The 25595-nt window shown below is 36.5% G+C and overlaps 1 protein-coding gene across 6 annotated transcripts in view; it reads right to left on the bottom strand.

The window, feature by feature from the left end:
* TLK2 (tousled like kinase 2) overlaps positions 1-25595 on the bottom strand; it is a 63767-nt gene that overhangs the window by 10453 nt on the left and 27719 nt on the right. For all 6 annotated transcript variants that reach the window (XR_015740064.1, XR_015740063.1, XM_026718301.2 and 3 more), the window contains exons 13-20: positions 24970-25036; positions 20744-20841; positions 20236-20317; positions 16166-16257; positions 15231-15320; positions 11893-12062; positions 7487-7625; positions 740-851 (exon numbers count right to left, since the gene is read on the bottom strand). Coding sequence is in view for 4 of the 6 variants with exons in the window: in XM_026718301.2 (XP_026574086.1) it covers positions 740-851; positions 7487-7625; positions 11893-12062; positions 15231-15320; positions 16166-16257; positions 20236-20317; positions 20744-20841; positions 24970-25036 (850 nt within the window). In the remaining 2 variants the exon portion in view is untranslated. The remainder of the gene's footprint in view (positions 1-739; positions 852-7486; positions 7626-11892; positions 12063-15230; positions 15321-16165; positions 16258-20235; positions 20318-20743; positions 20842-24969; positions 25037-25595) is intronic.

The raw sequence follows: 25595 nt of genomic DNA, 5'->3' as shown, positions 1-25595 counted from the left end.
GTGGAACCAATTAACAAGAAAAATTGTGGCTCTCCTTTGCTGGATGTGTCTAGGCAAAGGTTGGCCAATATCCGTGGATTATGCTTTACCTGAATTTCTTCACTAATTGTGAATTGCATTTGAAGTGTGAAATAAAACTGCTAGCTGTAATCATTAATCAAATTCCAAATATATTTATTCTAAAATCCTCTCATTTTCCTTTATATCATCTCTCCTTTCCCAAATTTCATCAGAATTTCTTTATGAGTTAGACAGCCAATCAACATTTTTAAAAATATTACATTTCATGAATAAAAATAAATAACTGAAGTCTTCAAAATATTCATATTGTTTGTTAGCCATGTTTTATATATAATGTAGGTCTAACATTTTAACCATGGAAGCGTTAATGTTAATATATATTACTATAACTACTGAGAATCTTTGGTATTAATGGCAATATACAAATTTGTTAAATTCAGAAATGTTAATATATAAACACAAACATTTTTAACAGAATCTACTTGCACAAATTGAGGTTACAGCAACAGGATAGAATATGTGCTTTAACACTTAAACTAGATGTTAAGATTTTTAGAAACCTGTAGCTCCTGAAAGCTTATACCTTTTAATAAAATGTGTTAGATGGAAAATATATTACCACTCCTCCTAATTTTAGGAACTATAATTGAGTGCACATAAGACTCAGGCTAAAATGACTGAATATTTTTTGCAATACCTTAGTTTCCCTTCCACTTACCTTTCTGCCATAAAGACACTGGTAGAAGATAACTCCTACTGACCAAACATCAACTTTATTTGAAATCTTTGGAGGCTCTTTTCCAACCACAAAACATTCAGGCGGCAGATACCTGAGAAGAGAGAGTAATAGCTATATTTATTTTAAATGCCCCTTTCACCATTAACCATTTATGTCACAGACTGTATTTCACCCAAGGACTATTAAAATTTCACAGAGTTAAAATCCCCCCTTTTTATTTAAAGCTTATCAGGGCATGTTCTGGTTCTGTATGGCATACATTGAAACAACCACTATAATTTTTCATCAACTTTTATTGTTGCAGAAATAGCAGCAAGATACCAAGTTGCGTTAACTTGCTTCTTAAAGTTGAATAAAATGTCTTTTAGTTCAACTCTTTATTACAACAATTTAACTATAAATAGCAAAATTCTGAAACAATAAAAAATGAAGCATAGAAAAGCAGCTGGTTTTGTTAATATATGTCTAATTATTGGAATAATGATACAAATACTACTATTATTACCAAATTTCCCTGTACTACCTATAATGCAAATATTGTGGATTTTATGCCACACTTCTTTATGTTCAACCTATGAACTCTAAAAATGCCCTTCAAACCTGTTTTACATTAATGGATGTGCGTTTTCTGGAGAGTTATTTACGATTTTATAATTAGGGCTAGCACTACAATTTGGGTGATAAAGGATAAACAGCAAGTATTCTCAAATATGTTGCTTCAACTGATTTGTTGGCTTACAAGGAAAGACACTATGCCTTCAAAGGGCATCTGTTGAGGTAATTCCCCATTAGGAGAAAGAGTGCACAGGGAGACGTAGTGAGAGTGGTGAAGAATAACACACAACCAGCACACAGATACACTGTATAGTAAAATGTAGGTTTTTACTTCCAGTAAAACAGTTAAGCAAAGTTCAACAAACAGTCCAAGTCATTCATGGTTAAAGCAGTCAGTTTTCAGTCCAGGGATAATCCAATAACGAAGTCCAGTATCATAAACAGTTCAGTAACAGATTTACATAAAATCCAAGAATAACAATGATCAGAAACAATCAATAGGGAAATGGCAACACTCTCCAGAACAACAGAACAACCCAGGTTTCTGGCTCCATCTTATGGCCTTTTGAGGAACCACACCCAATTACAATTTTAGCATTCCCTTAAAGAGACAGTATTAAAATGTCTATCCTGGTTTATATATTTTCCAACCCAACTGTTAGGTGACTTACATTCCTAACATTCTCCCCTTTGGGTAGGACAATATATACAACCTTACATTCTAAGTCCATAATCCTCACAGCAAGCCTTATGCTTTACAGAGCCTTGGGCTTTTGTAAATTGATCTGCGATGTTATTTTCTGACATGCAGTATTCCAGCTTAAGGATCTTACTTTGCACACATTGTCTCACATTTAAATATCTTAAATCTGTGTGTTTTGATCATGTCTTACAGCAATATTTGAAGCCATCTGTATTGCTGATTGGTTGTCTTCATAAACAACAATAGAATCTGTTACATCAATTCCCATGTCAATCAATAGTTGCTTATAATAAACTAAATCTGTACATAATAAAGATAAACATGAGAATTCAGCCTCCATTGTTGACAAACTTAAATGTTTCTGCCAAATAGACCTCCATCTGATCGACACCTTTCCCAATAATACTACAGTACCTGATGTAGATTTACATGTATTTATATCTGTAGTGAAACTTGCATTGGCATATGCAGTTAGACTTAATTCATCCTTAGGCTCCAAATACAATGCATAATGCATTGTTTGTTTCAGATATCTTAACACACGCTTAGCAGCTTGCCAGTGCCTTTCAGTTGGCTCAGCGTTAAACCTTGCTAATTGATTAACACAGTATGCTATATCTGGCCTTGATCAATTACTGAGATAAGCTACCAATCAAGGACTGATAAATATCTTTATCAAAAATAGGACTTTGAACATCACTTTGGCTAAACTCCGGGCTCACTGATGTCTTAGCCGGCTTACAAAGTTCCATTTTAAAACTTTTTAGTAATTGGTTAATTTTATCTGCCTGTGAGATCTTGTATCCTCCCCTAGTTTTATCTATCTTTAATCCAAGATATTGTTTAATTTCTCCTGTTTTATCTTAAATTTCTTCTCTAACAGTGATATTATTTTAGTAGCTTCTTGTTCAGTTTTGGTGATTAATGCTATGTCATCAGTAAACAATAGCAACAATAAAATTACACCATTACTTTCCTTTTTGAACAAACATGGATCAGCCATGGCAGCTACCAAACCTATCTTAGTTAATTCTTTCACTATACACTGGTTCCACTCAATCCTGATTGCTTCAAGCCATAAAGACTTTTTCAATCTCCAGCAATCAGTTGTACTGTTATTTTTGATACCTAAAGGTTTCTTTAAATATATAATGTGTTGCAACGGTGCCGTCTCTCCATCTAAATGATTTACAATGTATTTCTCCTTAGCTGCCCACACTAATGCTACCCTTAATGTAGTAGCCTTCAGACTAGGTGCAAACCCCTCATCATAGTCATTTGCTGTCTGATTGAATCCTTGTGCTACTAACCTGGCTTTATGGGTAACAGTCCCGTCTACACTAATCTTTAGTTTATAAACCCATTTACACCCTATGGCATGTTTACCAGAGGGTAACTTAACATTTTCATATACCTCCAACTTTTTTAATGATTCCAGTTCCTTATCCATTGCTTCCTGCCAAGCAGCCTGATCATTAGCAGGATACAGTTTCAGTTCACTATAGTTACCAGGAACTGTATTCACTTGGCATACAACACCAGCCTGATATCTATCAGGTGGTCGTGTTACTCGGATATAGGGCTCACTGGTGAACTCACCTGTGCCACCTGCTCCTGTTCTCCTACCTCCTCCTGTGCCTGTTCTCCTACTTCCTCCTGTTCTTCCTCTTTAATGGCTATTTGTGATTTACTTATTTTATCTTTAGGGACTACTTTGGTGTCAATAATATCATTGCTGGATTCCTGTTCCAGTTTATCCCACCCAACGTGCTCAAGAAATTTTGCCCTAGTGCTACAACAAACATGAGCTGTGCCTTGATCCTAGAATCTAAATGATCTATGGTTGGCCTCGTAACCTACAAAAAATAATTTCTTAGCTCTATGTTGCCCTTTCAGTCTTACTTGTGAGGGAATATGCACCCATGCTGGAGCTCCAAATGTGTGTAGATAACTTAAATTTGGCTTTCTGCCATGCCAACGAGTGAATGGCAATTCACCAGTTGTTGTGTTAACTACATTGTTTAATACATGGTTGCTACACATTATGGCTTCACCGCACAGTGTTTCAGGCAAACCTGAGTCAGATAACATAGTGCGAGCCATGGCTTGTAACGTTTGCCCTCTCTGTTCTACAAACGAGTTATGTTGTGGTCTGTAAGGTGCAGAACATTTATGCTCGAAACCAGCCAATGTCAGCATTGTTTGGAATCTATTGTTAACAAACTCAGTCCCATTATCAGTCACTAAAGTAATTACTTTACTCCTCATTTTTCTTTCAGCAAATCTTAGCCAGTTAAAGAAATGTTGGAATGTTTCTGTTTTGTTTTTCCTGAGATAGCAGAAACCGTACCATGAGTAATGGACCATTATACTCAAAACATAGCAGGCACCTCCCAAACTGGGTTTCTTAGGACCAATTATGTCTGCAAGCACAACCTCTAAAGGTTCTTTGGTCTTAAACCCATTAAGTCTGTTTTCTGAAATAACCTTGCTTTTCTCTTGCCAAAGGCATTACAGTTTAAATACTTACTACAGGTTTTTTTTTACTCCCTCTGACAAGTCAACAGTTTGCTTCAGCATTTTGAAATTAATGTGCCCTAGACGTCTATGCTGTAAATCATGTGGCTTAACATTGTTATAAACCAAGTTAGCCATCTTCAACTGGTCATCATGTATCACATATAAATCATTCTCTAAATTAGCAGTAACACTTGTACCCTCTTTCTCTATTATACAGTTATCTCCCCTAAAGATTACTACATAACCAAAATTAACTAAAGCCCTTACTGATAACAAAATAAATTTCAGTTTAGGTACATATAACATAGTTAAATGCTCATTTACACATGAACAATATGCAGTACCTGCACCAGATGCTTTCATCTTCCATCCATTAGCCAATGATACATGTTGCTTACTCATAGACATTTTTACAAACCTCTATTTTTAGTAATGCATTGCAATGCTCCACTATCAACAATCCACAAATCATTGTTTACAGTTGAATTGCTAGACATAGCTAAACTAACATTCTTCTTAGCCTTCTGGTGATTACCAGTATTCTGTTGTTTTCCCTTCTTACAGAATCTAGCTATATGTCCCCTAGCCCCACGTAAGAAAAACATTTCCTAACAGTATAGGCAGTTGAACACAAATCCTCTTCTTGTGGTTGTTCCTTTCTTAGTTGGTTCCTATCCAGTCGTCTTCTTGCTTCTTCTAACAACCTTCCAGTTACGTCAGTTAATGTCAGTTTATCTCTGGGCAGGACTTCCAGTGAAGATACGTAATCATCATAAGTTTCATCCAATGAGGAAAGAATGATGTAAACTTGATGCCGCTCTGAAAATATCAGTTCTTTTTCATGTAGCTCTTGAAAAGTTCTTTTCATGAAGTTTAAATGAGCGAACATATCTCCACCTTTCAGAAGACATGCTCTAAACAGTTTACATGTAAGATGTATGTGTGCACCTACACTGTCATGAACATAAATCCTCTTCAAATTCTCCCAACACCTAGCAGGAGACTCTTCTCCATGAATATAGACTAGCTGTTGGTCACTCAGTGTTAGTCCAATTATACAAAGAGCTCGTTTGTTGTTCTGTTTAAAGTCAGCAAGCTTCTTGGCATCGTCCTCATTTCCTGGATCCCAAGCATTTACATCCGGTGGGTCTTGAACTACATTCCATAACTCTTCTCTACGCAGAAGTAGACTGCACTTCATAGACCAGGAAATATGGTTTGTTCCATCCAACTGGGTTATCAGGGATAGACTTGTTGACGGGTCTTGTGCCATCTTTACCAGGACAGTAAACCACAATTAAACAGTAAACAGCTGTCTGTATAAGGTACTGTATATTCACACCAATTCTCAGTTATCAGAGCCCGGTATGGCCTGGGCCCATAACCAGTATTGAGGTAATTCCCCGTTAGGAGAATGAGTGCACATAGGGAGACGTAGTGAGAGTGGTGAAGAATAACACACAACCAGCACACAGATACACTGTATGGTAAAATGTAGGTTTTTACTTCCAGTAAAACGGTTAAGCCAAGTTCAACGAACAGTCCAAGTCATTCATGGTTAAAGTAGTCAGTTTTCAGTCCAGGGATAATCCAATAACCAAGTCCGGTATCATAAACGGCTCAGTAACAGACTTACATCAAATCCAAGAATAATGATGATCACTAACAGTCAACAGGGAAATGGCAACACTCTTCAGAATAACAGAACAGAGCAACCCAGGTTTCTGGCTCCATCTTATGGCCTTTTGAGGAACCACACCCAATTACAATTTTAGCATTCCCTTAAAGAGACAGTATTAAAATGTCTATCCTGGTTTATATATTTTCCAACCCAACTGTTAGGTGACTTACATTCCTAACAGCATCCCCCAAGTACATATCCTCAAGTGATCTTCAGTCTGTCTACATCTTACAGTATTGCTTACTTGTTCAGGTCAGGCAAAAGATCATCCACCTTATATTTCAAGTAAGCTACCACAACCGGAATACACTGATTTGCTTTTCTTTGAAAGTGTATAGTAGCCAGCTGTAATGTTCACCTTTATTATGCACTCAGGATTCTCAGACATCATGCCCTTTAGACAGTTGCAGTAAAATATGTGTAGAAATTGGACAACATTTTCTAAATTTGAAATGGAAGTTATGAGTATTTCAACCTTGGAACAAACTATCCAGTGTTCTGTAATTTTATCTCTGATATAACAGGGACTTTTAAAAGGAAATACTGGGATATTGAAATAGGTTATTATTCTTTCAATTTTTTTGTTCTTGATCTACAAATTTAGATGGGATAATAGGCTATACTGACTTACCTACCACCCAGCTAGTCTAGAGAAAAATATTAATGATTTTTTAAAAATTAATTTCCATAATAAAAATATACAAAAATAAGTACACCTCTTACTTATTTGCTTAAATATTTACTTAAATATTCCCAGAATAATTTTTATTTTGTCTGGAGATGTCCATAGTTGGGAAATGAGGCAAGAGATGGCCTTTCTCATATATCCAAATAAGTCTTTGAAAATCACTAAGGATTCTGCTATAATTTTACAAGGAAGGTCCCTTAAATATTTACAGGTATCTAATGTTTTGAAATAATTTTTTCAATATCTCAGATTGTTAATTGAGTTGGAAAAACTAAGATATTCAAAGCTCAATTACTTAGAAATAGAATGTTCTGAGGTTCTCTAGAAAACTCAGAGGGTATATTCTAAAGAACTATTTTCTGAGGAGTTTTGTATACTCCTAAGAGATATCTAATTTCCTCTGAAAACTATGATTTTGATATACTAGTTGAATCTATTGCCCTCATTATTTCCCCTACTTTTACAAAAATCTTCTTTTGGCAAAATGTATGTTTTTCTCTGTTTTTCCTCAAGTTCTACTGACAGGTATTTTTAGAACATTATAGACTATGCAAGACAAGAAACAGATTATATACCCACCAATATGTACCAGCTCCTTGAGATGTCAGCTCCATGCCATCAACTGAATTGTAACTGTCATCGTCCATGATTTTTGAGAGGCCGAAGTCAGTGATTTTAATTTCACCACAAGCAGTACCGTTTACCAAGAGGATGTTTCCTGGGCAGGAAAAAAATTGAAGTTAAACAGGCCTACTAAGTATGAGGGTGGATAGAACAGCCAGAGAAAAAAGATGCACTGGATTCTTTCCCAAAACTTAATGTAGTTATGTTTTTTTTCCATATCCAAGAGAAACTCTACTTAGATGTAATGTTACAGGATAAACTAATAGGTGAATGGAAATGGTTCATCATCATCATACAAATTGTGGCTATCAAATATCAAATATGCTCATAAAATCTCACACTTGCTTTATTTGGATAATCTGTAACTTTATGGAAAATCAGAAATCATTGTCAGCCATTACCATAAGCATTTTTAGCACGGACACAGCAATGGAACTTGGCCTAAAGAAATGTACTACAGTAGCAATAAATTGAGATAAACTCATGAATAGTAAAGGTGAAACCACCAGGAGCCATCATGAAGAAGCCTACAAGTATTTTACAGTTGGATAACATCAAACAGAAACAAGTTAAAATATGATTAGTAAAGAATACATCCAGAGTGGAAAAAATGCTGAAGACAAGAGTGAACAATGGAAACATCATCAAATGGTGATACTGGCATGATGTGATATACTGTTTGAATTTTAACCAGATAATTTGGACTATAAAACAAGAAAACTGGTGATTATTCATTATATCCCTACTGTTATATTGATATGGTATACCTGCCCTATAGAAATGGAAGTAGAGGTTTACTTCAAGTCAAACTATTGATTATCTAAAAGACAGCCAAGGCCAAGCATTCATTCAAATTAACAACTGGACCTTAATGAATGCATAGGAAACAATACATGAATATCAAAATAATATAATAAAAACATAAACAGAATGCAATCAAGCAAAAGCATTATATGGCCAATTTCTACAAAAGATCAAAATGGATAAGAATAAAACCTGGCAATAGCATAAAACTAGAATATTAAACAAATAATCTGTCAATTTTGTTTGCCCAAGAGCAGGCTATTTCAAGTAATACAATCTAGTCCTGAATTGAAATAATCAAATGATTCAAAATGCAGATTGTGCAAAGAGGCAGAAAAAACAGATCACAGTTCATGCAGTTTGTGACCGAGCAGCCTCATATAGGCCATGGTGGCCTGCAACAACAACAACAAAAGGACATTGTCTAAAGATAAGTGGTGCAAACAGATCCTGGGGAGGGCTGACTGCAAGGCAACTATTCCTTGGGGAATGGTAGAAGGTGGCCTTTTTGAGTGACAGTGGTGGCCTAGGACTGAAGTCGAAACTTGGGCCTCCAATTCAGGCCCAGCTTTGATGCAGCTACTGAGTGTTGCAGTTCAGGATAGCTTTGATGCAGGGAGGAATAGATAATTATTTCTCTTTAGGTGAATAAGAATTAAAAAGAAGCTGGAATGAATGAATTAATTTGTTATAACAGAAAAAACTATGGAGAAAAGGGCAAGGAAAATCAAGAATTGGTCAGCTCTAGGTGAAGATGAACTGCACAGTTTAGGATTGAAACATTTAACACCCATTCATTGGTAAACAGTTTAACAACAAGCTGCAGGGTTGCAAAATTAAAAAATACCTCTGGTAAAAGCTACTTGATAATGAAAGTTCCAGCAGAAGGGGCAGCACCATGCAATTATAAACCAATTATCTACTTAGCAATAATTTTCAGATGGTATCTGTGTAGTAACTGATGCAGTCCAACAGTATCTAACTGAAAACAAACTCTTTCCACCTGAGGAGAAAGGAAACTGCCCAAACAGCAGAGAAACAGAAGTTCAGCCCCTAACTGACAAGATGATTTTGAAAACCACAAGACAATGAAGATCAACTGGAATGTAGCTTGGATTGATAATAAGAAGGCATTTGACTTCCTGCCATATGGTTGGATAATCAAGTGCCTAGAAATAAGTGGAATCAGTAGAAACATTAGAAACTTTGTACAAAGATCAATGGGACAATGGAAGACACAATTGCTGGTCAATGGTTTAGATCAGGAGAGGTTAATATCAAGTGAGGAATCTTTCAAGGAGACTCACTACACTACTACTATTTGTTATTGCACTGATGTCAATAATACGTCACACATCAACCCATAGCTATCAAACATCAAAAACATCTATTAAGTTATTCCATATCCTTTACATGGATAGTATGAAGCTATAAGGAGAAATATCTCCTAAAATAGAATTGATTCTCAGCATTGTTCATTTATACAGCCAAGATATTGAAGAGATTTTGGATTGAACAAATATGCTTCTGTCACCATCAGTGGGGAAAATATGGAAAACTGAACGAATCAAGATGAGTTATGAAAATAACATCAAAAATCTAGATGAAGACAATCACTACAAATACTTGGGCACCCTTCAAGCTGACGACATTAAGCACACTGAAGTCAAGAAGAGGATTAGAAGTGAATACATCATAAGAGTGAAGACCTTAAAAGTCCAAACTCAGTGGAGGAAATATCACCAAGGCAAAACCTGGACAATTCCAATCATTAGATATAGAGGTGGAATAGTGGACTGGACTCAAACAGAAGTAAAAGCCCTGGATAGAAAGACCAGAAAAATTATCATGAACCATGCCCTTCATTCCCACAGCAATGTTGACCAATTCTGCTTAACAAGGAAAATAGATTGGTGTGAAATGTACACCAGGCAACTGAAGAAGAGGCATTGGAGAAATATTTGAAGCAAAGTAAAGAAAATGCACTGTAGCTAGTATACCAGGCATATTTACTGAGTACTGGAGAGACCAAACTGGTCTATATGAAAGATCAAATGAAGAATCAAAGAGACATATGACAAGGCAAAGTATTACATGGCCAGTACATTAAAGAAATAGCAGGCAAAACAGATAAGAACAAAATCTGGCAGTGGCTAAAAGCAGGAAAGTTAAATTAAGAGGCAGAAGGGCTAATTCTGGCTGCATAAGATCAAGCCTTAATAATGAATGCATATAAAGGCAGAATTGACTGGACAGCAACAAACAATAAAAGCCACCTCTGCACTTGTTGAAGGAGAAGAAACAATGGGCCACCTAGTTAGCTGCTATAAGAAGATGGCACAGGACTACGCATGAGGGAATGAAAAAGTAGCAACAATGATGCACTGGAATATCTGCAAGAAATATCATTTATTTGCAAGGAAGAACTGGTGGGACCACAAAATACACAAATAGAACATGAAAAAGTTAAAGTGCTCTTGGACTTTAGAATTCAAACAGACAAGCATCTGTCACATTACTTAACAGCTGTTGATAAGACAAAAAAAATCTGGGTAGTGGATGTTGCAATACTTGGCGACAACAGAAGACAAAGAAAGGGAAAAATAATAAAACATGAAGACCTACAAATGAAGTAGAAAACTGTTGTAAAATAAAGCAATAAGGTGCCTTGGATGAAATTCTAAAACATCTGGAACACTACTTGAACACTGACAAAACTACCATCAGTTAATTGCAAAAGACAGGTTTATTTGGAACAGCTTATATACTGTGACAAAACCTTTAATATTATTAAATAACACCTTCCTATTTGCAGGACCTTGAGAAGAAATTTACAGATTAAACAAACATGCCAAATCCAGTATACATATCTGGCTGTGCAACCAACCACAATTTTCTAAGTTGCCCTCCAATTAAGTTCTCTGATAACTGTCAATCAAAACATAGAATCATCCATACAAAGTGGTAATACAATTAACTAAAAGACAGTTTTCTTTTAGAATAACTTTGCAGAAATAAAGTTGAAGGCTAAACAGGATCAGAAGAGGAGAAGAATCATCATTATCATCTTAATAATAATTTCCGCTCATGAGCTTTTTTTCCCATCCCAGTCTAACTAATTTTATTGATAAAATATCATATAAACATGAGCCAAACTAAAACCGCACATCAATTCCAGTTCACTAAAGCACTTCAAGTTATAACCTGAATAAAAGATAAAATTTAAAGATAATTACTGATCTCATTTTCAGAATAACATCTATCCATCATTGAAGATATTAGTGCTACAACTGAAGCAACATATTTAATACTTTTCAAAGTAACGAAATGACAGTACTAATTTGAAAGAGAGAGAAAGGATTGACAATGTTTCCTGTTATGACTATGGAAGTTCACAGTGATGGGAATTGGAAATGTTATTGTTAAATAATCAAACCAAACTACATATTTCACATTCTATCATCAAGGAAGCATAATGTTGTAAAATACATCATATTCTGTCGTCTGTCCGCCCCCCCACCCCCCATGGTGCAGTACAATCTTCACTATGAACTTGCCTGGTTTGAGATCGTAATGAATAATAGGTGGCTTGATTTCATTTAAATATTTTAATGCATTTACAATCTGCATGATTATAGATCGGGCTTCTTTCTCTGTCATTAATTTGTGCTGTTTCAGGTAGAAGTCCAGATCGTTACCCTCACAGTATTCTAGCACTGTACAAAACCTGGAAGGGAAATCAAACAATCAAACACGTTTTATGCATGTACCAAAATCAACTTAATGTTTACTTAGGAAATCACAAATAATGATTTTTCTAGATCTGTACATCTGCACTGATGCAGTATGTATAGATCTATTAACCTGATCTTAGCCAAAATGCCAAGAAGTGATAGACCTTATTTTTTTAAACCCTATAAGCTTTGTTTCAAAGTGTGCTTATTTACCGGTAAAAAAAAGATATGGATAAGCTGAAGCAACATATCACTTATTTTATTTCTGAAAAAAAAAGGCTAAAACCAAATTTACTTAGTACATTTAGCATAAATTTCAATTCCAAAAAGTTAACTACTATTTGGCACCCACAAAATAAAGTATTGCTGCAACTTTTCTTATGTGCAAGGTGATAATATTGCAGCTTTTCTTATGTGCAAGGTAATATGAATCCCTTTCATAAATCCTATTTTCTCTTCCATGATATATTTTCTCAAAATACTAATTATATATTGCCTTCCCACAATTTATGAGGTTTGTGAAAGAAGGCCCTCCCTATTGCTCCCAAATTATGAAATGCACACCTTCAGTTGTACTACTTATTTGGTTTCTACTTTTTTTTTTTTTTTTGGAAAGGAAACAAAGCAGCTTTAGCATGGTAATCTTGGTATTAATTACATAATTGTGATTTAAAATGTTTTACTCATATTTTAGCTATTTATGTTTTTTTAATTGTAAGCCACCATGAATGCTGTGTAGAAAAAATATAAATTTTATGAGATATATACCTTTATTAGTATCAAGGCACTCTAGTCCTTTTAATTTAATAATTAAAGACTCAGTGTAAACATTTAAAGATAATTAAAAGATAGAAATAAACATCATAGATACTTGTAAAACTAAATTAATCTAAAGGTTGAACCCAAGCTGGAACAAAACTGCTTTGTTTACAAATTGCCAGTAGCATTTGGGCCATCTGTTCTTCCAGAGAAAAGTATTTCACAAAATAGGCCCATCACTCAGAATGCATGCTGCATTTTCTATGGCCCATGCATTGTTGTAAAGCGGGGGTGGGCAAATTACGGACTGCGGGCCGCATCCGGCCCCTTGGTCTGTCCAATCCGGCCCGCCCCTTAAAAAAAATCAGTGGGCGTGGCATATTGCCCTGCGCCGCGTGGCCCCCAAAGCTGCAAAACAGTGCGGAGCGCTCTCGGGGTAGGAAAGAAAAGAAGAACTTTGCAAAGGCCTCAGCTGGGAGTTTGAAATCACCTTTGAGTGCGACCTCTCCGAAGGTGAGTCCCCGCCGATCCCCCCTTTTTTTCCGGGGCTTTCAGGATTAAACTTTGCAAAGGCAAAGTTTGCAGGCGGGAGCGTCTTCCTGCCGAGGAGCGGGAAGGGTTCCGCCCGGTGGGCGGGCTGCTTGAAGCGGGCTGCTTGGAGCCACCTAAAGCTAGGCTGCTGCTGGTGGAGCCTTGCCCTGCCTTGGTGCCCCGTTTCCCAGCTCGGCGGTCCTGCTCAGGTGGCACTTTAAAAGCCCTCCTCCTTGCGTATGTGCCCGACGAGCCGCTCACCACGACTGGCGGCTCCCAGCAACTTGCGGCGTCCTTTTTCCTCGCAGGCGCTCACGCCTGGCCCTGAGCCGCGCACGGAGGGGAAACCCGGAGCGCCGTCAGGTCGTCTCCTCCAAGCAGCCCGCCCACCCTCCGGGCAGAACCCTTCCCGCTCCTCGGCGGGAAGATGCTCCCACCTGCAAACTTTGCCTGTCAAAGTTTAAGCCTGGAAGCCCGAGCCCAGGCAACTTCCCGGCAGCTTTAGGCTTCCTTTCAGCTCGCAGGTGTTCGCGCCTGGCCCCGAGCCGTGTGGCGGAGGGGAAGCCCGGAGTGCTGCCGGGTCGCCTCCTCCAAGCAGCCTGCCCGCCGGGCTTCCCCTCTGCCGCGCGGCTCGGGGCCAGGCGTGAGTGCCCGCGAGGAAAAAGAAGCCGCAAGTTGCTGGGAAGTTGCTCGGGGCTTCAGGGCTTAAACTTTGCACAGGCAAAGTTTGCAGGTGGGAGCGTCTTCCTGCCAAGGAGCGGAAGGGTTCATCCAGGAGCGGAGTGCTTGGAGGAGGCGACCGGCGGTGCTCGGGTTTCCCCTCCCGGCGACTCGGGGCCAGGCGCGAGCACCTGAGAGTTGAAAGAAGCCGAAAGTTGCCAGGAAGTTGCTCTGGTTTCCGGGCTTCAGGCTTAAACTTTGCACAGGCAAAGTTTGCAGGTGGGAGCGTCTTCCGCTGAGGAGCGGGAAGGGTTCTGCCTGGTGGGCGGGCGGGCTGCTTGGAGGAGGCGACCCGGCAGCGCTCCGGGCTTCCCCTCTGCTGCACGGCTCGGGGCTAGGTGCGAGCACCCGAGAGGAAAAAGCAAGCCACAAGTTGCTGGGAAGTTGCTCGGGTGCTGGGAGCCGCCGTCGTGGTGAGTGGCTCGTCGGGCACGTACGCGAGGAGGAGGGCTTTTAAAGTGCTGCCCGAGCAGGACCACTGAGCCGGGAAACGGGGCACCAAGGCAGGGCAAGGCTCCACCAGCAGCGGCCTAGCTTTAGGTGGGCTTGGATGCCCCTGAGCGCGGGTTTGCTGTTTGTTGTCTCCTGGGACTCGCGTTTGGAAAGCGTGGAAAGTAGTAGCAGGAGCAGCCGCGGTGTTATTTTTTCTCTTTATATATATATGTATATGTATATGTATATATGTATATATATACAATATATATATATAATATATATATATTATAAAGGGCCCATTATAAAATGCAGCAAATTATATATAAGAATATTATATATATATAATATTAAGATATTATAAATAAATAATATTCTTATATATAATTTGCTGCATTTTATAATGGGCCCTTTATAATGGCCTTTAGTAAAATTGGTTCGGCCCTCGAACGCAGATCTGATTTTCCATATGGCCCCCGACAGAAATTAATTGCCCACCCCTGTTGTAAAGAGTAAGGATTTGCAAAATGTCTTCTCTTAATCATTGGATTGAACAGGCAAGTTCAATTTCTGGCAAGGCTTTACTTTAAATGTTAAGATCCATATTTCAAAAAGATTGGTTTGCTCCATTTCCTCCCCCACAAATTTCTAACAGCTTAATCACAAATTTTCAAATGACTTTATTTAACAGTGCAAATTACAAAGACAGCAGCACTTACGAGTCAGTGTCCAATGAGAAATAGTCATATAATTTAACTATGCGAGGATGATCCAGCTCTTTATGAATTCTGTACTCTCTGCAAGCATGCCTAAAAGAAAAAGACAGAATGGTTTATTACAAGTGGCCTCTCACCAATCCTCCTGGCACTTCAGGAGGTGAAAAAATATGGGTAGTGCTTTGTTAGGTTCTAAACTCAACAAAGGCTAACTTGGTAACCAAAAGTATCCCTCAAAATTATTTGATAGAATACTTCCAGGAAAAGTGTAGGTTTACCTCCAAATGGAAAGTTAAATATATCTGAAATGGATATATTAGAAATGTTAGATTATATATCACAATTTAGTTCACACATTACCTCAAAACTGAATGTATTGAATATCACTTAATGTGTCTGACTTTTAACCTGAGCATGGCACATAAATATTGTCACGATCATGAGAAACACACACTGCCTTTTTACAGGGTTAACCTGAACTTGAAAAAAAAAGTAATTTCTAAAGGCTTTTGGAATAAATTAATCTTGACTGCCTTTTGAAATGGAGCCAAGGCAGCAACCAATGTTATCTCCAGATCATTATTCTATATTTTTCTCTGAGCATGTTCTAGTTTTTCTGAAAACAATCTAAAGAGTAATAAATGGAAGTGGACATAGTATCCACCTAGATTCGAATCAACAAAGGATAAAATATTGTATTTGGTGATTTGGAAAATAACTCAGCTGTTATTTGGCCCAGCCCATGTTCTATATCCAACAATCAAAAAATATAGTTGTTAAGTGAATCACATGGTTGATAAGTGAATCTGGTTTCCCAATCAATTTTTCTTGTTAGGGGAGGGTGGGAAGGTGGTTATCACATGATCCAAAAACATTACAACTGTCAACTTGGTTGCCAAGCCCTAAAATTTTGATCATGTAACTGTGGAAATACTCACTTGTGATAATTTTCTTTCTTTTCATCCCTCCAGTTTTTATTTAACTGGTGGATTTTTACTGCTACATACCTCTGTTCCGTTAAATCAAATGCCTGAAAGAGAAGGATAGCTAGTAAATAGTCAAGAACACCACAAAGACTGCCATTTTTAAATATGAAAAAGTTATGAAAAGAGCAACACCTAAATGCTTAACTTTTATTGACTAGGGGTTCTTAAAATGCTAATATTAAAAATTGGTTTAGTACAAAAGTTTGATACTGACCATTTGTCCAATATTTCAAAACATATTAAACAAGTCTGCCTATTTAATCTCTTTTATCATTTACTTTTCTTATAGAAACTTTAATAGTAGTACTTCCTAGTAATAAGGAAATTAAAGGGAAAAAATAGGAAAGGAGACCTATTTACTGAATTTATTTGTATACTTCTAAGTATGTTTATCTGCAGATAATCCAACTCTTGAAATTTTCATGTTTTTATTTTCACAACTAGCCTATCTGTGGATGGCATTTTTTTATTTTATTTGAATTAAACATTTGAGGCTTGGCTAATCTGCAAGTATATAGGATATAGAGCACTTTAAAAATGTCCATACATACTCACAGATAAGCCCATTTGCAGATAAACCAAATCCTATTTTGGGTGTGTATTTTGGCACCTAAAATTCTTGGTTTATCCAGGAGTACATGTGGCATTAACTTTTAAAAATTCTATTTAGTCATCAAAATACATTAGAATGGAACTGGAAAATTTTGTAAAAATATTCATCTTAAAGCAGCTCCCAAATAATATTCTTTCACATTTGTTAAAAAATGAGTTGTATAATATAATATCTTATATACACTAGTAATATATAAATATTTTAAATATTTAAGAACAAATATTACAATTCATATATTATTTGATAAAATTTTATTCCCATTTAGAGAAAAATCAAAATTTCAAAATGAAATGCTTAAATATAATGGTTGGAACCGAGATAGCCAAAATACAGGCACTTTTAAAATTGTTTTAAATTTCAAATTCTTCCAATAGAAATTACAGAGAAAATACCATTGTTTACTATTAAACTTTTTGCTTTAATTCTAAAAAGTTATAAATCAACAGTTTCTTTACTGGTCTCAGAAATAAGTAGGATGGTGGAATTAAATTTCATTTCCTAAACTCTAATAACAAGCAACATGTTTTGAGTATCTCTGCATGTTTATAGAAATACATCTAGCCCTGTTAACATATTCAGGATTTTATAACCAACATAGGACAGATACATTGACATTATGAAGAGACTTTGACCTTTATAGGATTACAGATTTTTACAATATATATGGCAACAAGGAAGAGATAATTGACAACCTATTTGTGATTCTTTTTCTTGGTCCACTTGACTATAAACTTTTGAAACTTTTTTTTAGAATGAGAATGTAAGAGATTCAGTATTTCACTGCTTAACACACTTTGAGAAATTAATAATTATCCTTTCCAACCTAAATGAATTAATTAAATTTAATCTTCAACTTGATTCAGTCTTGGACCGATAAAAATGTAACAGTTCAAGTCCTAACCAGGAACCTAAGAACTATTAAGGTAATGTCTGAATATACAGGTAGTTCCAGATAGAGTGGGTTTTTTGTTTTTGCAAAGTCAGAATGTTCAGGCCTGATAAGTTCAAAATTTCCATGTACCTAGGCAGCCCTTTGGGTACTGCTCCAAGGGCTCACCTTCAATTTGCAGATCACCTTATTTTGTTATTTTTTTCTAGTTGTTTCTCTTCAATTTATGCATCACTTGGTATTGCCATATCAATGAATCAGACTATTTTCTTTTCCACAATAGTGATGTCAGGCATATTGTGGGCCAGATATCTGCCTGTTTGGATTCAAAAGTCCCATAAGATCTTGACCTGTTCATTTTCAAGAACTTTTGTCAATTTCGTGTTCCCAGTAATATTTGCTGCATTTGAACCCAAACTTCTGGCAAAGCTTCCAGTTTGGGCAACTCTGTCAGAATATATTCATGAACTGGAACAGAGCATGGTAACAAGGTCAGCCAATGAATTGACTTTGACACAGTTGTTCTAGTTCTATTTGTAGTCTTTGTGTTTTGTTATCTTCTCCAGTTCTTTTTCTTCTATTCTGCTGTCTTGAGGCACTGCCATGTCCACTATCCAGACATCTTTGGTCTTTCTTATTGACAATTGTTAAGCCCGGGATGTTATCTGGCAGATTCCTGTCTGTTTGAATTCTAAAGTCCTAGAGCAATTGAACTTCTTCATTTTCTATGATTTTCTCTATTTTATGGTGCCAGCAGTTCTTACCTGCAGGCAAATGATATTTCTTGCAGATCTTCTGATGCACCATCATTGCTACTTTGTCATGCCACTGTTTGTAGTCAGTCTATGCAATCTTCTTGCATTTTTATATTATCTCTTTTATTCATTAAACATGAAACTTAGTCAACTGAACATTTAAAAATGTACCACAAATACCAGTGACTGGTGCTAATGCTTGCTACGGGTTGCTACCAGCGTCTTAGATATCAACCAAGTATCTTCTTAAAATATATGATGTTCTGAGTAGCAGTTTTTAGCAGTTCCACTGGTGTTATTGCAGGAAGCTGCAATTTCTTGATGTGTTTTGTAAAACTATTGGACATGGTACCAAGTGCCCTGATGACAATGGGTATTACTGCTACATGTTTCATCCATAACCGTGCAGTATCATGTAGTTTTGGTGGCCAGGTCCTGATATTCTGTGATTTTTTTTCCAGTTCTTTTTCTTGGACTCTGGCTTATCATCATCATCATCATCATCATTATTGGGACCCCCATAGAAATGGAAGATGCAAAATAGCAAACACTATGGAACTCAGGCTTTTTATCAGCTTCTGTACAGTTATTACAGTTGCAATCGAAGTAAATACATTATACAATAAGAATAACTTAAACATCTCTCAGCTATTCAATAAAATGTTGGAGCATTTGTCAAAAGAAAGGCACATCTTTTTTATATGAAAAAAATGTCTTTCTGGAAGAAAGTGTGTAAAGGAGAATTATAATTAAACAAAAAATAAAATGTGCTCCAGAAATGGGATTATTAAAAGGAATTCATTATATGTTCCTTCTGCCAACTACATGAATCATAATTTAACGAAGTAATTTTCTAAATAATTCAACAATTGAAAATTGGTATTATTAAGGTAGGATCAACTGAAAAAGTTACTGATATGAAGCTTCCAGAGTGATGAATCTTTTTCCAGGATCTGCAAAGGTTATACACGTATATTATATTAATAAGAAAAATAATTCCTGTTTTGGCAAACTTTGCAATCTATGGAAACTGTGAGTGAATTTCATGAGTTTTTTTAAAAGTCCCATTATGGGGAATATAGAATTAGTAAATACTTCTATAAAATCTTCTAAAGATGATTTAAATTATGTACAGTTTAATGGAAAGAAGGACTAGAGGATATGATAGCAGCGTTCTAATATCTCAGGGGCTGCCACCAAGAAAAGGGGGTCAACCTATTTTCCAAAGCACAAGAAGCAATGGACAGAAACTAATCAAGGAGAGAAGCTCTAGAACTAAGGAGGATTTTCTTGACAGAACTATTAATCAGTGGAACAATTTGTCTCCAGAAGTTATGGGTGCTCCAACACTGGAGGTTTTTAAGAAGAGACTGGACAACCATTTGTCTGAAATGGTATACAATTTCCTGCTTGAGCAGAGAGTTGAATTAGAAGATCTCTAAGCTCCCTTCCAATTCTGTTATTCTGCTACACTATTCTGATTGACATGCTAAAATAAATTTTAACATGGTGCCAAATTTGGTAAGTGAGTATGAAATGACAATGCTAAAATAAAACCAACAAAATTCACTTAATTGTAATGAGCATACAGAGGTAACTTTTGTTAACTTGAACCTACTGACTTCTCAGGCCAAATAAGTTTATTTAGATTGACAGACTCCTTAGAACACAAAGATAGAAGTTTAAATAACGAAGACTTTCGATTAATAAATGCTAAATGTCTACACCATTTAATTAAATAAAATAGAAAGGTGATCTAACTTACCTTATATACTTCACTAAATCCTCCTCTGCCTAGGAGATGTAACAACAAATACCTATCATTTAGTGTTGGGTGGTCTTTAAACCTAATGGGGAAAGAACAGGAGACTTTATTCTTATAATCGTTAGTACATAGTCTTAAGCAAATCATCCAAAAAGGAAGTGATTTGATAAATTGAAGCTCTCTGCCTATAATAGAAAGGTTTGAGTATGCAAATAAATTGGCAATCTATTTCACAGGCAAAGCTAGATTTGTCGAAACACAGCCAAACTTTCTCTGATTGTCTTGCACTGCCCATCACAAACACATTTTTCCTGTTTTCTTTTATCTTTGTTTTCTTGTTTACACTGTCACTTGGAAGAGTATGCTACTCAAAGCAGCTAGGAGTCAGATTATATTCATTTAATAAATATTAATTCTGAATTCCAAGCAAACATTTCTAGTGTATTTTAACAAGCTAGTCGTCTTTCGCAAGGTTGTAATTTGCTTCTCCCTTATGGCCGATACTCACTGTGAATTATCTTCATTATGTATCCTTTTCAATTCCCTGATATGCAGATTTCTAACCCGTTCTAATCGCTCTAATTCTGCTTGAATCTCAGCTTCTTCCTGCACAAAGAGGAAGATCACTTTACTGTACTGTAAACTGCTGTACTGAGGATTTTAAACGAAATTTGCCTGATAAGGATTTCTGCACAATGGCTTTCCTTTACACAGTATCTCCCAATCACAGGGAAAGATGTCATGATATGTAAAAAGTAAATGAAAAGACATGAGAATGTTTGTAAACACTGGACTTCACAGTGGCCTGCAAATTACTGGCTAAAACATCCTAAGATATACTAATAATCCACAGACAGAAGTATTGTGAATCAAAATTGTCTGGCTTGAAAAGCGTTTGAACTGTTTAGATGACAGAAAGTTTTTAGAAGGAGATATTGAATTTTGCATGGTTTTTGTTTTACTGAGCTATTCTGACATCTCTATATTTTCACTTGCAACTTTTTTGTGTCCTTTCCAAAGGAGAGATCCTTTTGCTAATGCTCACTCCCTTCTTTATCATTTGCTGCAATGTTGCAAGGAATAACATGTTATTATTTCCTAACTCCTTGTGTAAACTTGCAAAAGAACAGAGCGCATTCATGTAATGTTTTTGTTCTGATATTATAAATGGGGGAATGCATTTGTTATCTTTCTTCTTTTTCCATTTTCTTTTGTAAAAGATCTTACTCTAATTTTTCTTAGATGAATTTATCACAAAACATACTTTTTACAAGATTATTATAAAAAAGTAGGTTCAAAAATTCCAGAACTCTGAGATATGCTGAGTTTTCTGAGATATGCTGATTGTATTTCCAAAGGTAATAAACAGCCATCAAGATTAGTAATAACTGATAGCTTATTCTACTCTTATGTTTGATCAATTTCATTCAAAATTATTTAAATAATCCATTTTTTAAAAAAGTACTTTCATTTGCATTAAAATTTCAGTATTTATTTTTAATGGGTGAGCTCAAGTACTATGAAGAGATGAAACGATAGAAGGTGTTGAAAATACAGGAACTTTGGGGGACAAGTGATCATGCAATATTGAAATTCAACATTATGCAAGCACAAGTAGTAGAACGAAGTCAAACTAGAGTCTTGGACTTTAAGAGAGCTAATTTCAATAAACTTAAGAGAGAGCTTGGGAAGGATTCCATGGATGAGAATCCTCAAGGGGAAAAAAGTTTGGGAAATTTTGAAAAGTGAGATTATAAAAACCCAATCTAGCACAATACCAATGAAAAAGAAAAATAACAGCTCTCAAAAGAAACCAGCATGGCTGCATAAAGAACTCTCTGACAAATTGAAGGACAAAAAGGTCAAGTATAGAAAGTGGAAAGAGGGGCAAATAACTAAGGCAGAATATCAACAAACAGCCAGAGCCTGTAAAGATAAGTGAGGAAAGCTAAGGTTCATAATGAACAAAGGATTGCAACAAAAGTAAAAAATAACAAAAAAGCTTCTTCCAACATGTTAAAAACAAGAAAAAAGTCAAGGAAGCAATTGGTCCATTGCTGGGAGAAAGTGGCAGGAAGGTGATAAGCAACAGGGAGAAAGCAGAACTACTTAACTCTTTTTTTGCATCTGTCTTTACACAAAGGGAAAAACAATCCAACTTATCAAAAACAGCACCACAAAAAAAGCAGATTAGGAACACAAGTTAAAAGAGCGAAGAAAATGGTAAGTGAACACCTGTCCACCCTAGATGAATTCAAATCACCAAGACTGGGTGGATTACACCCCAAGGTTCTGAAGGAACTGGCAGACGTGATCTCAGAACCAGTGAACTATATCTTTCAAAGAACCTGGAGCACTGGGGAACTCCCAGAGGACTGGAAAAGAGCTGATGTTCCCATCATCAAAAAAGGAAAAAAAATCCAGGAAACTACAGACCTATCAGCCTGACCTCAATACCAGGGAAGTTTCTGGAAAAGATAATCAAGCGATGAATTAGCGAACACCTAGAAGCAAACAAAGTAATAACAAAAAACCAACATGGGTTTGTTAAAAAGCAGGTCATGCCAGATTAATCTTATTGCATTCTTTGACAAGGTGACAAAATTAGTTGACCAGAGGAATGCTGTTGATATAATTTACTTGGACTTCAGTAAGGCATTTGATAAAGTAGACTATAACCTACTACTAGATAAAGTAGAAAAATGTGGATTAGACAGTATCACTACCAAATGATACTGTCTGTAACTGGCTGACCAACAGCACTCAATGAGTAGGCCTCAATGGAGCTACATCTAAATGAAGGGATACCCCAAGGCTCTGTTTTAGGCTCAGTACTCTTCAACATCTTCATCAATGATTTGGACAAGGGGATAGATGGGGAACTCATTAAATTTGCAGACAATATCAAGCTGGCAAGAATAGCAACTCTCCAGAAGATAGGCTTAAGATACAGAAGGATCTTGACAGACTTGAACATTGGGTGTTATCTAACAAAATGAAATTCAATGCTGAAAAAAGTAAGGTTCTACATTTAGGCAAGAAAAATCAAATGCACAGGTACAGTATATGTGGTACCTTGCTCAATAGTAGTAACTGTGAGAGGAATCACGGAGTCCTAGTGGACAACCTTTTAAATATGAGCCAGCAGTGTGCAGCAGCTCCAAAAAAGCCAACACAGTTCTAGGCTGCATAAACAGAGGAATAGAATCAAGATCATGTGAAGTGTTAATACCACTTTATAATGCCTTGGTAAGGCTTGGAATACTGCATTCAGTTTTGGTTGCCACAATGTAAAAAAAAAAAGTTGAGACTTTAGAAAGAGTGCAGAGAAGAGCAACAAAGATGATTAGGGGACCGGAAACATATAAAGAAGGGTTGCTGGAATTAGGTATGTCTACTCTAATGAAAAGAAGGACTAGGAGAGACATGATACCAGTGTTCCAATATCTCAGGGGCTCCACAAAGAAGAGGGAGTCAAGCTATTCTCCAAAGCACCTGAGCATAGGACAAGAAGCAATGGGTGGAAACTAATCAAGCAGAGAAGCAACTTAGAACTAAGGAGAAATTTCCTGACAGTTGGAGCAATTAATCAGTGGAACACCTTGCCTCCAGAAGTTGTGAATGCTCCAACACAGGAAGTTTTAAAAAAGATGTTGGATAATCATTTGTCTGAAGTGCTATAGAGTTTCCTGCCTAGGCAGGAGGTTGGACTAGAAGACCTTCAAGGTCCCTTCCAACTCTGTTATTCCATTCTATTTTACTAACATTGTGAGAAATCTATGTTTTGTCTGCATACCGTATCTACCTATATTTACCATCTATCTAAAAATCCCCAGATACTTTACTACAACAAAGTAGAATTACTTAGGGGATTAGTCTTTTGTGAACACAATACAAATAATATACAATATAAAATTATCAGAGAAGCAGAAAAATCTTTTGTTTCCTGATATTGGATTAAAACTGTAACACTGAAAAACAAAACCCCAAGAGGTTTCTTTCTTCTTTCATTACTGAGGAAAGCAGTTGATTTATTTATTATCAGCCATTTTAAAATGATTCTTCAAGGATAGAAGTTCCTAAAAATAGAGGATCAATGATGGCAAACAATTCTTCTTAAAAAAAAAGTTAGGAAAATTAATCAGTGGAACAATTTGCTTCCAGAAGTTGAGGGTGCTCCAACACTGGAGATTTTTAAGAAGAGACTGGACAACCATTTGCCTGAAATGGCAAAAGGTTTCCTGTTTGAGCGGGTTAGACTAGAAGATTTTCAAGGTCCCTTCCAACTCTTACTATTCTGTTAAAAATGTCCATCATTGTTAGTTTTATTTAGAAATGCATGTAATTTTATTTATTGTTTTAGAATAAAGCTTTGGTTCATGCAAGTGTGCAGTGAGAGCTAAGAATCTGCCAATATTCCTTATAAAATGACCTTCTGTATTAAAGAATCTTCCAAAATTCTTCATATTATGCTAAAACAGACTCACAGACACGGTTCTGTAAAATACTTCCTAATTTTTTTGAAAACTACTTGTTTAAGAGCTAGTATTTCTGGTGTTTAGAAACAGATAGCTATAAAGTTTGAGACAGAGAATTTCACAGAAGGACCTACACTCTCAAACAGAGAGTAAACAAACATAAATCAATAAAGAAACAAATAACCAAGAAGTAGAACAAGTAGGAAGTCAAAAACATAATTCCATGCGTACTTGAAGCTATAACATATCTTTTTACCTTTTTAAGATGACCTAGTCGGAGTTTAAATATTTCCTCTTGTTCATGATATTCTGCTAATGTTAACCTGTACATGTATAAAATAAGTAGTTCAAAAATTAGAAGTGTCTTATACCAAGAAAGATGATCTAAACAGATGAATATATTCAGATGCCATAGGCAATCTTTGGAGTCCAGTAAAGGTTATTAACAAAGTCTACTTTTGTTAGTTATAGGACAAAATCATTACATTCATAAAGAATAATAAATTAGCCCATCAATTCAACCTACTGGTTGAAATGAGTCCATCTACTTTTTGTACCAAGTCTGATTCATGCCCCTGTCAGAGTCTGAATCCAAGAAGACGAACAGCTGACAGGGAGCAGGAGTGTGGCTCCGTTGGCTGTGGAGGAAACTGGGGAAGGGCAAAGTCCAGCTGGGCAGAGCAGGGTAGAGGTAGAACAAGGGAAAGGGAGTTCAGAGGAAGACCCAGGCCCACCGCCTCTTCATCCTAGGGCATGCAGGGAAGAACGGAGAAGAGAGCAATGTGGGTTGCATGGCTTATGGGGGAGGAAAGGGCCCTGATTCCCTTCATTAGCCATCCCTGGGAAGAGAGTTTAAAGGAGGAACAGCTGAGAGTGGCATTT

This window comes from Pseudonaja textilis, chromosome Z (assembly GCF_049901715.1).
Source record: "Pseudonaja textilis isolate UNSWEBS1 chromosome Z, rPseTex1.2, whole genome shotgun sequence".
Lineage (NCBI taxonomy): Eukaryota > Metazoa > Chordata > Lepidosauria > Squamata > Elapidae > Pseudonaja > Pseudonaja textilis.
The sequence above is the reverse complement of the archived record's forward strand: the minus strand, read 5'-3'. Positions and strand labels throughout refer to the sequence as shown.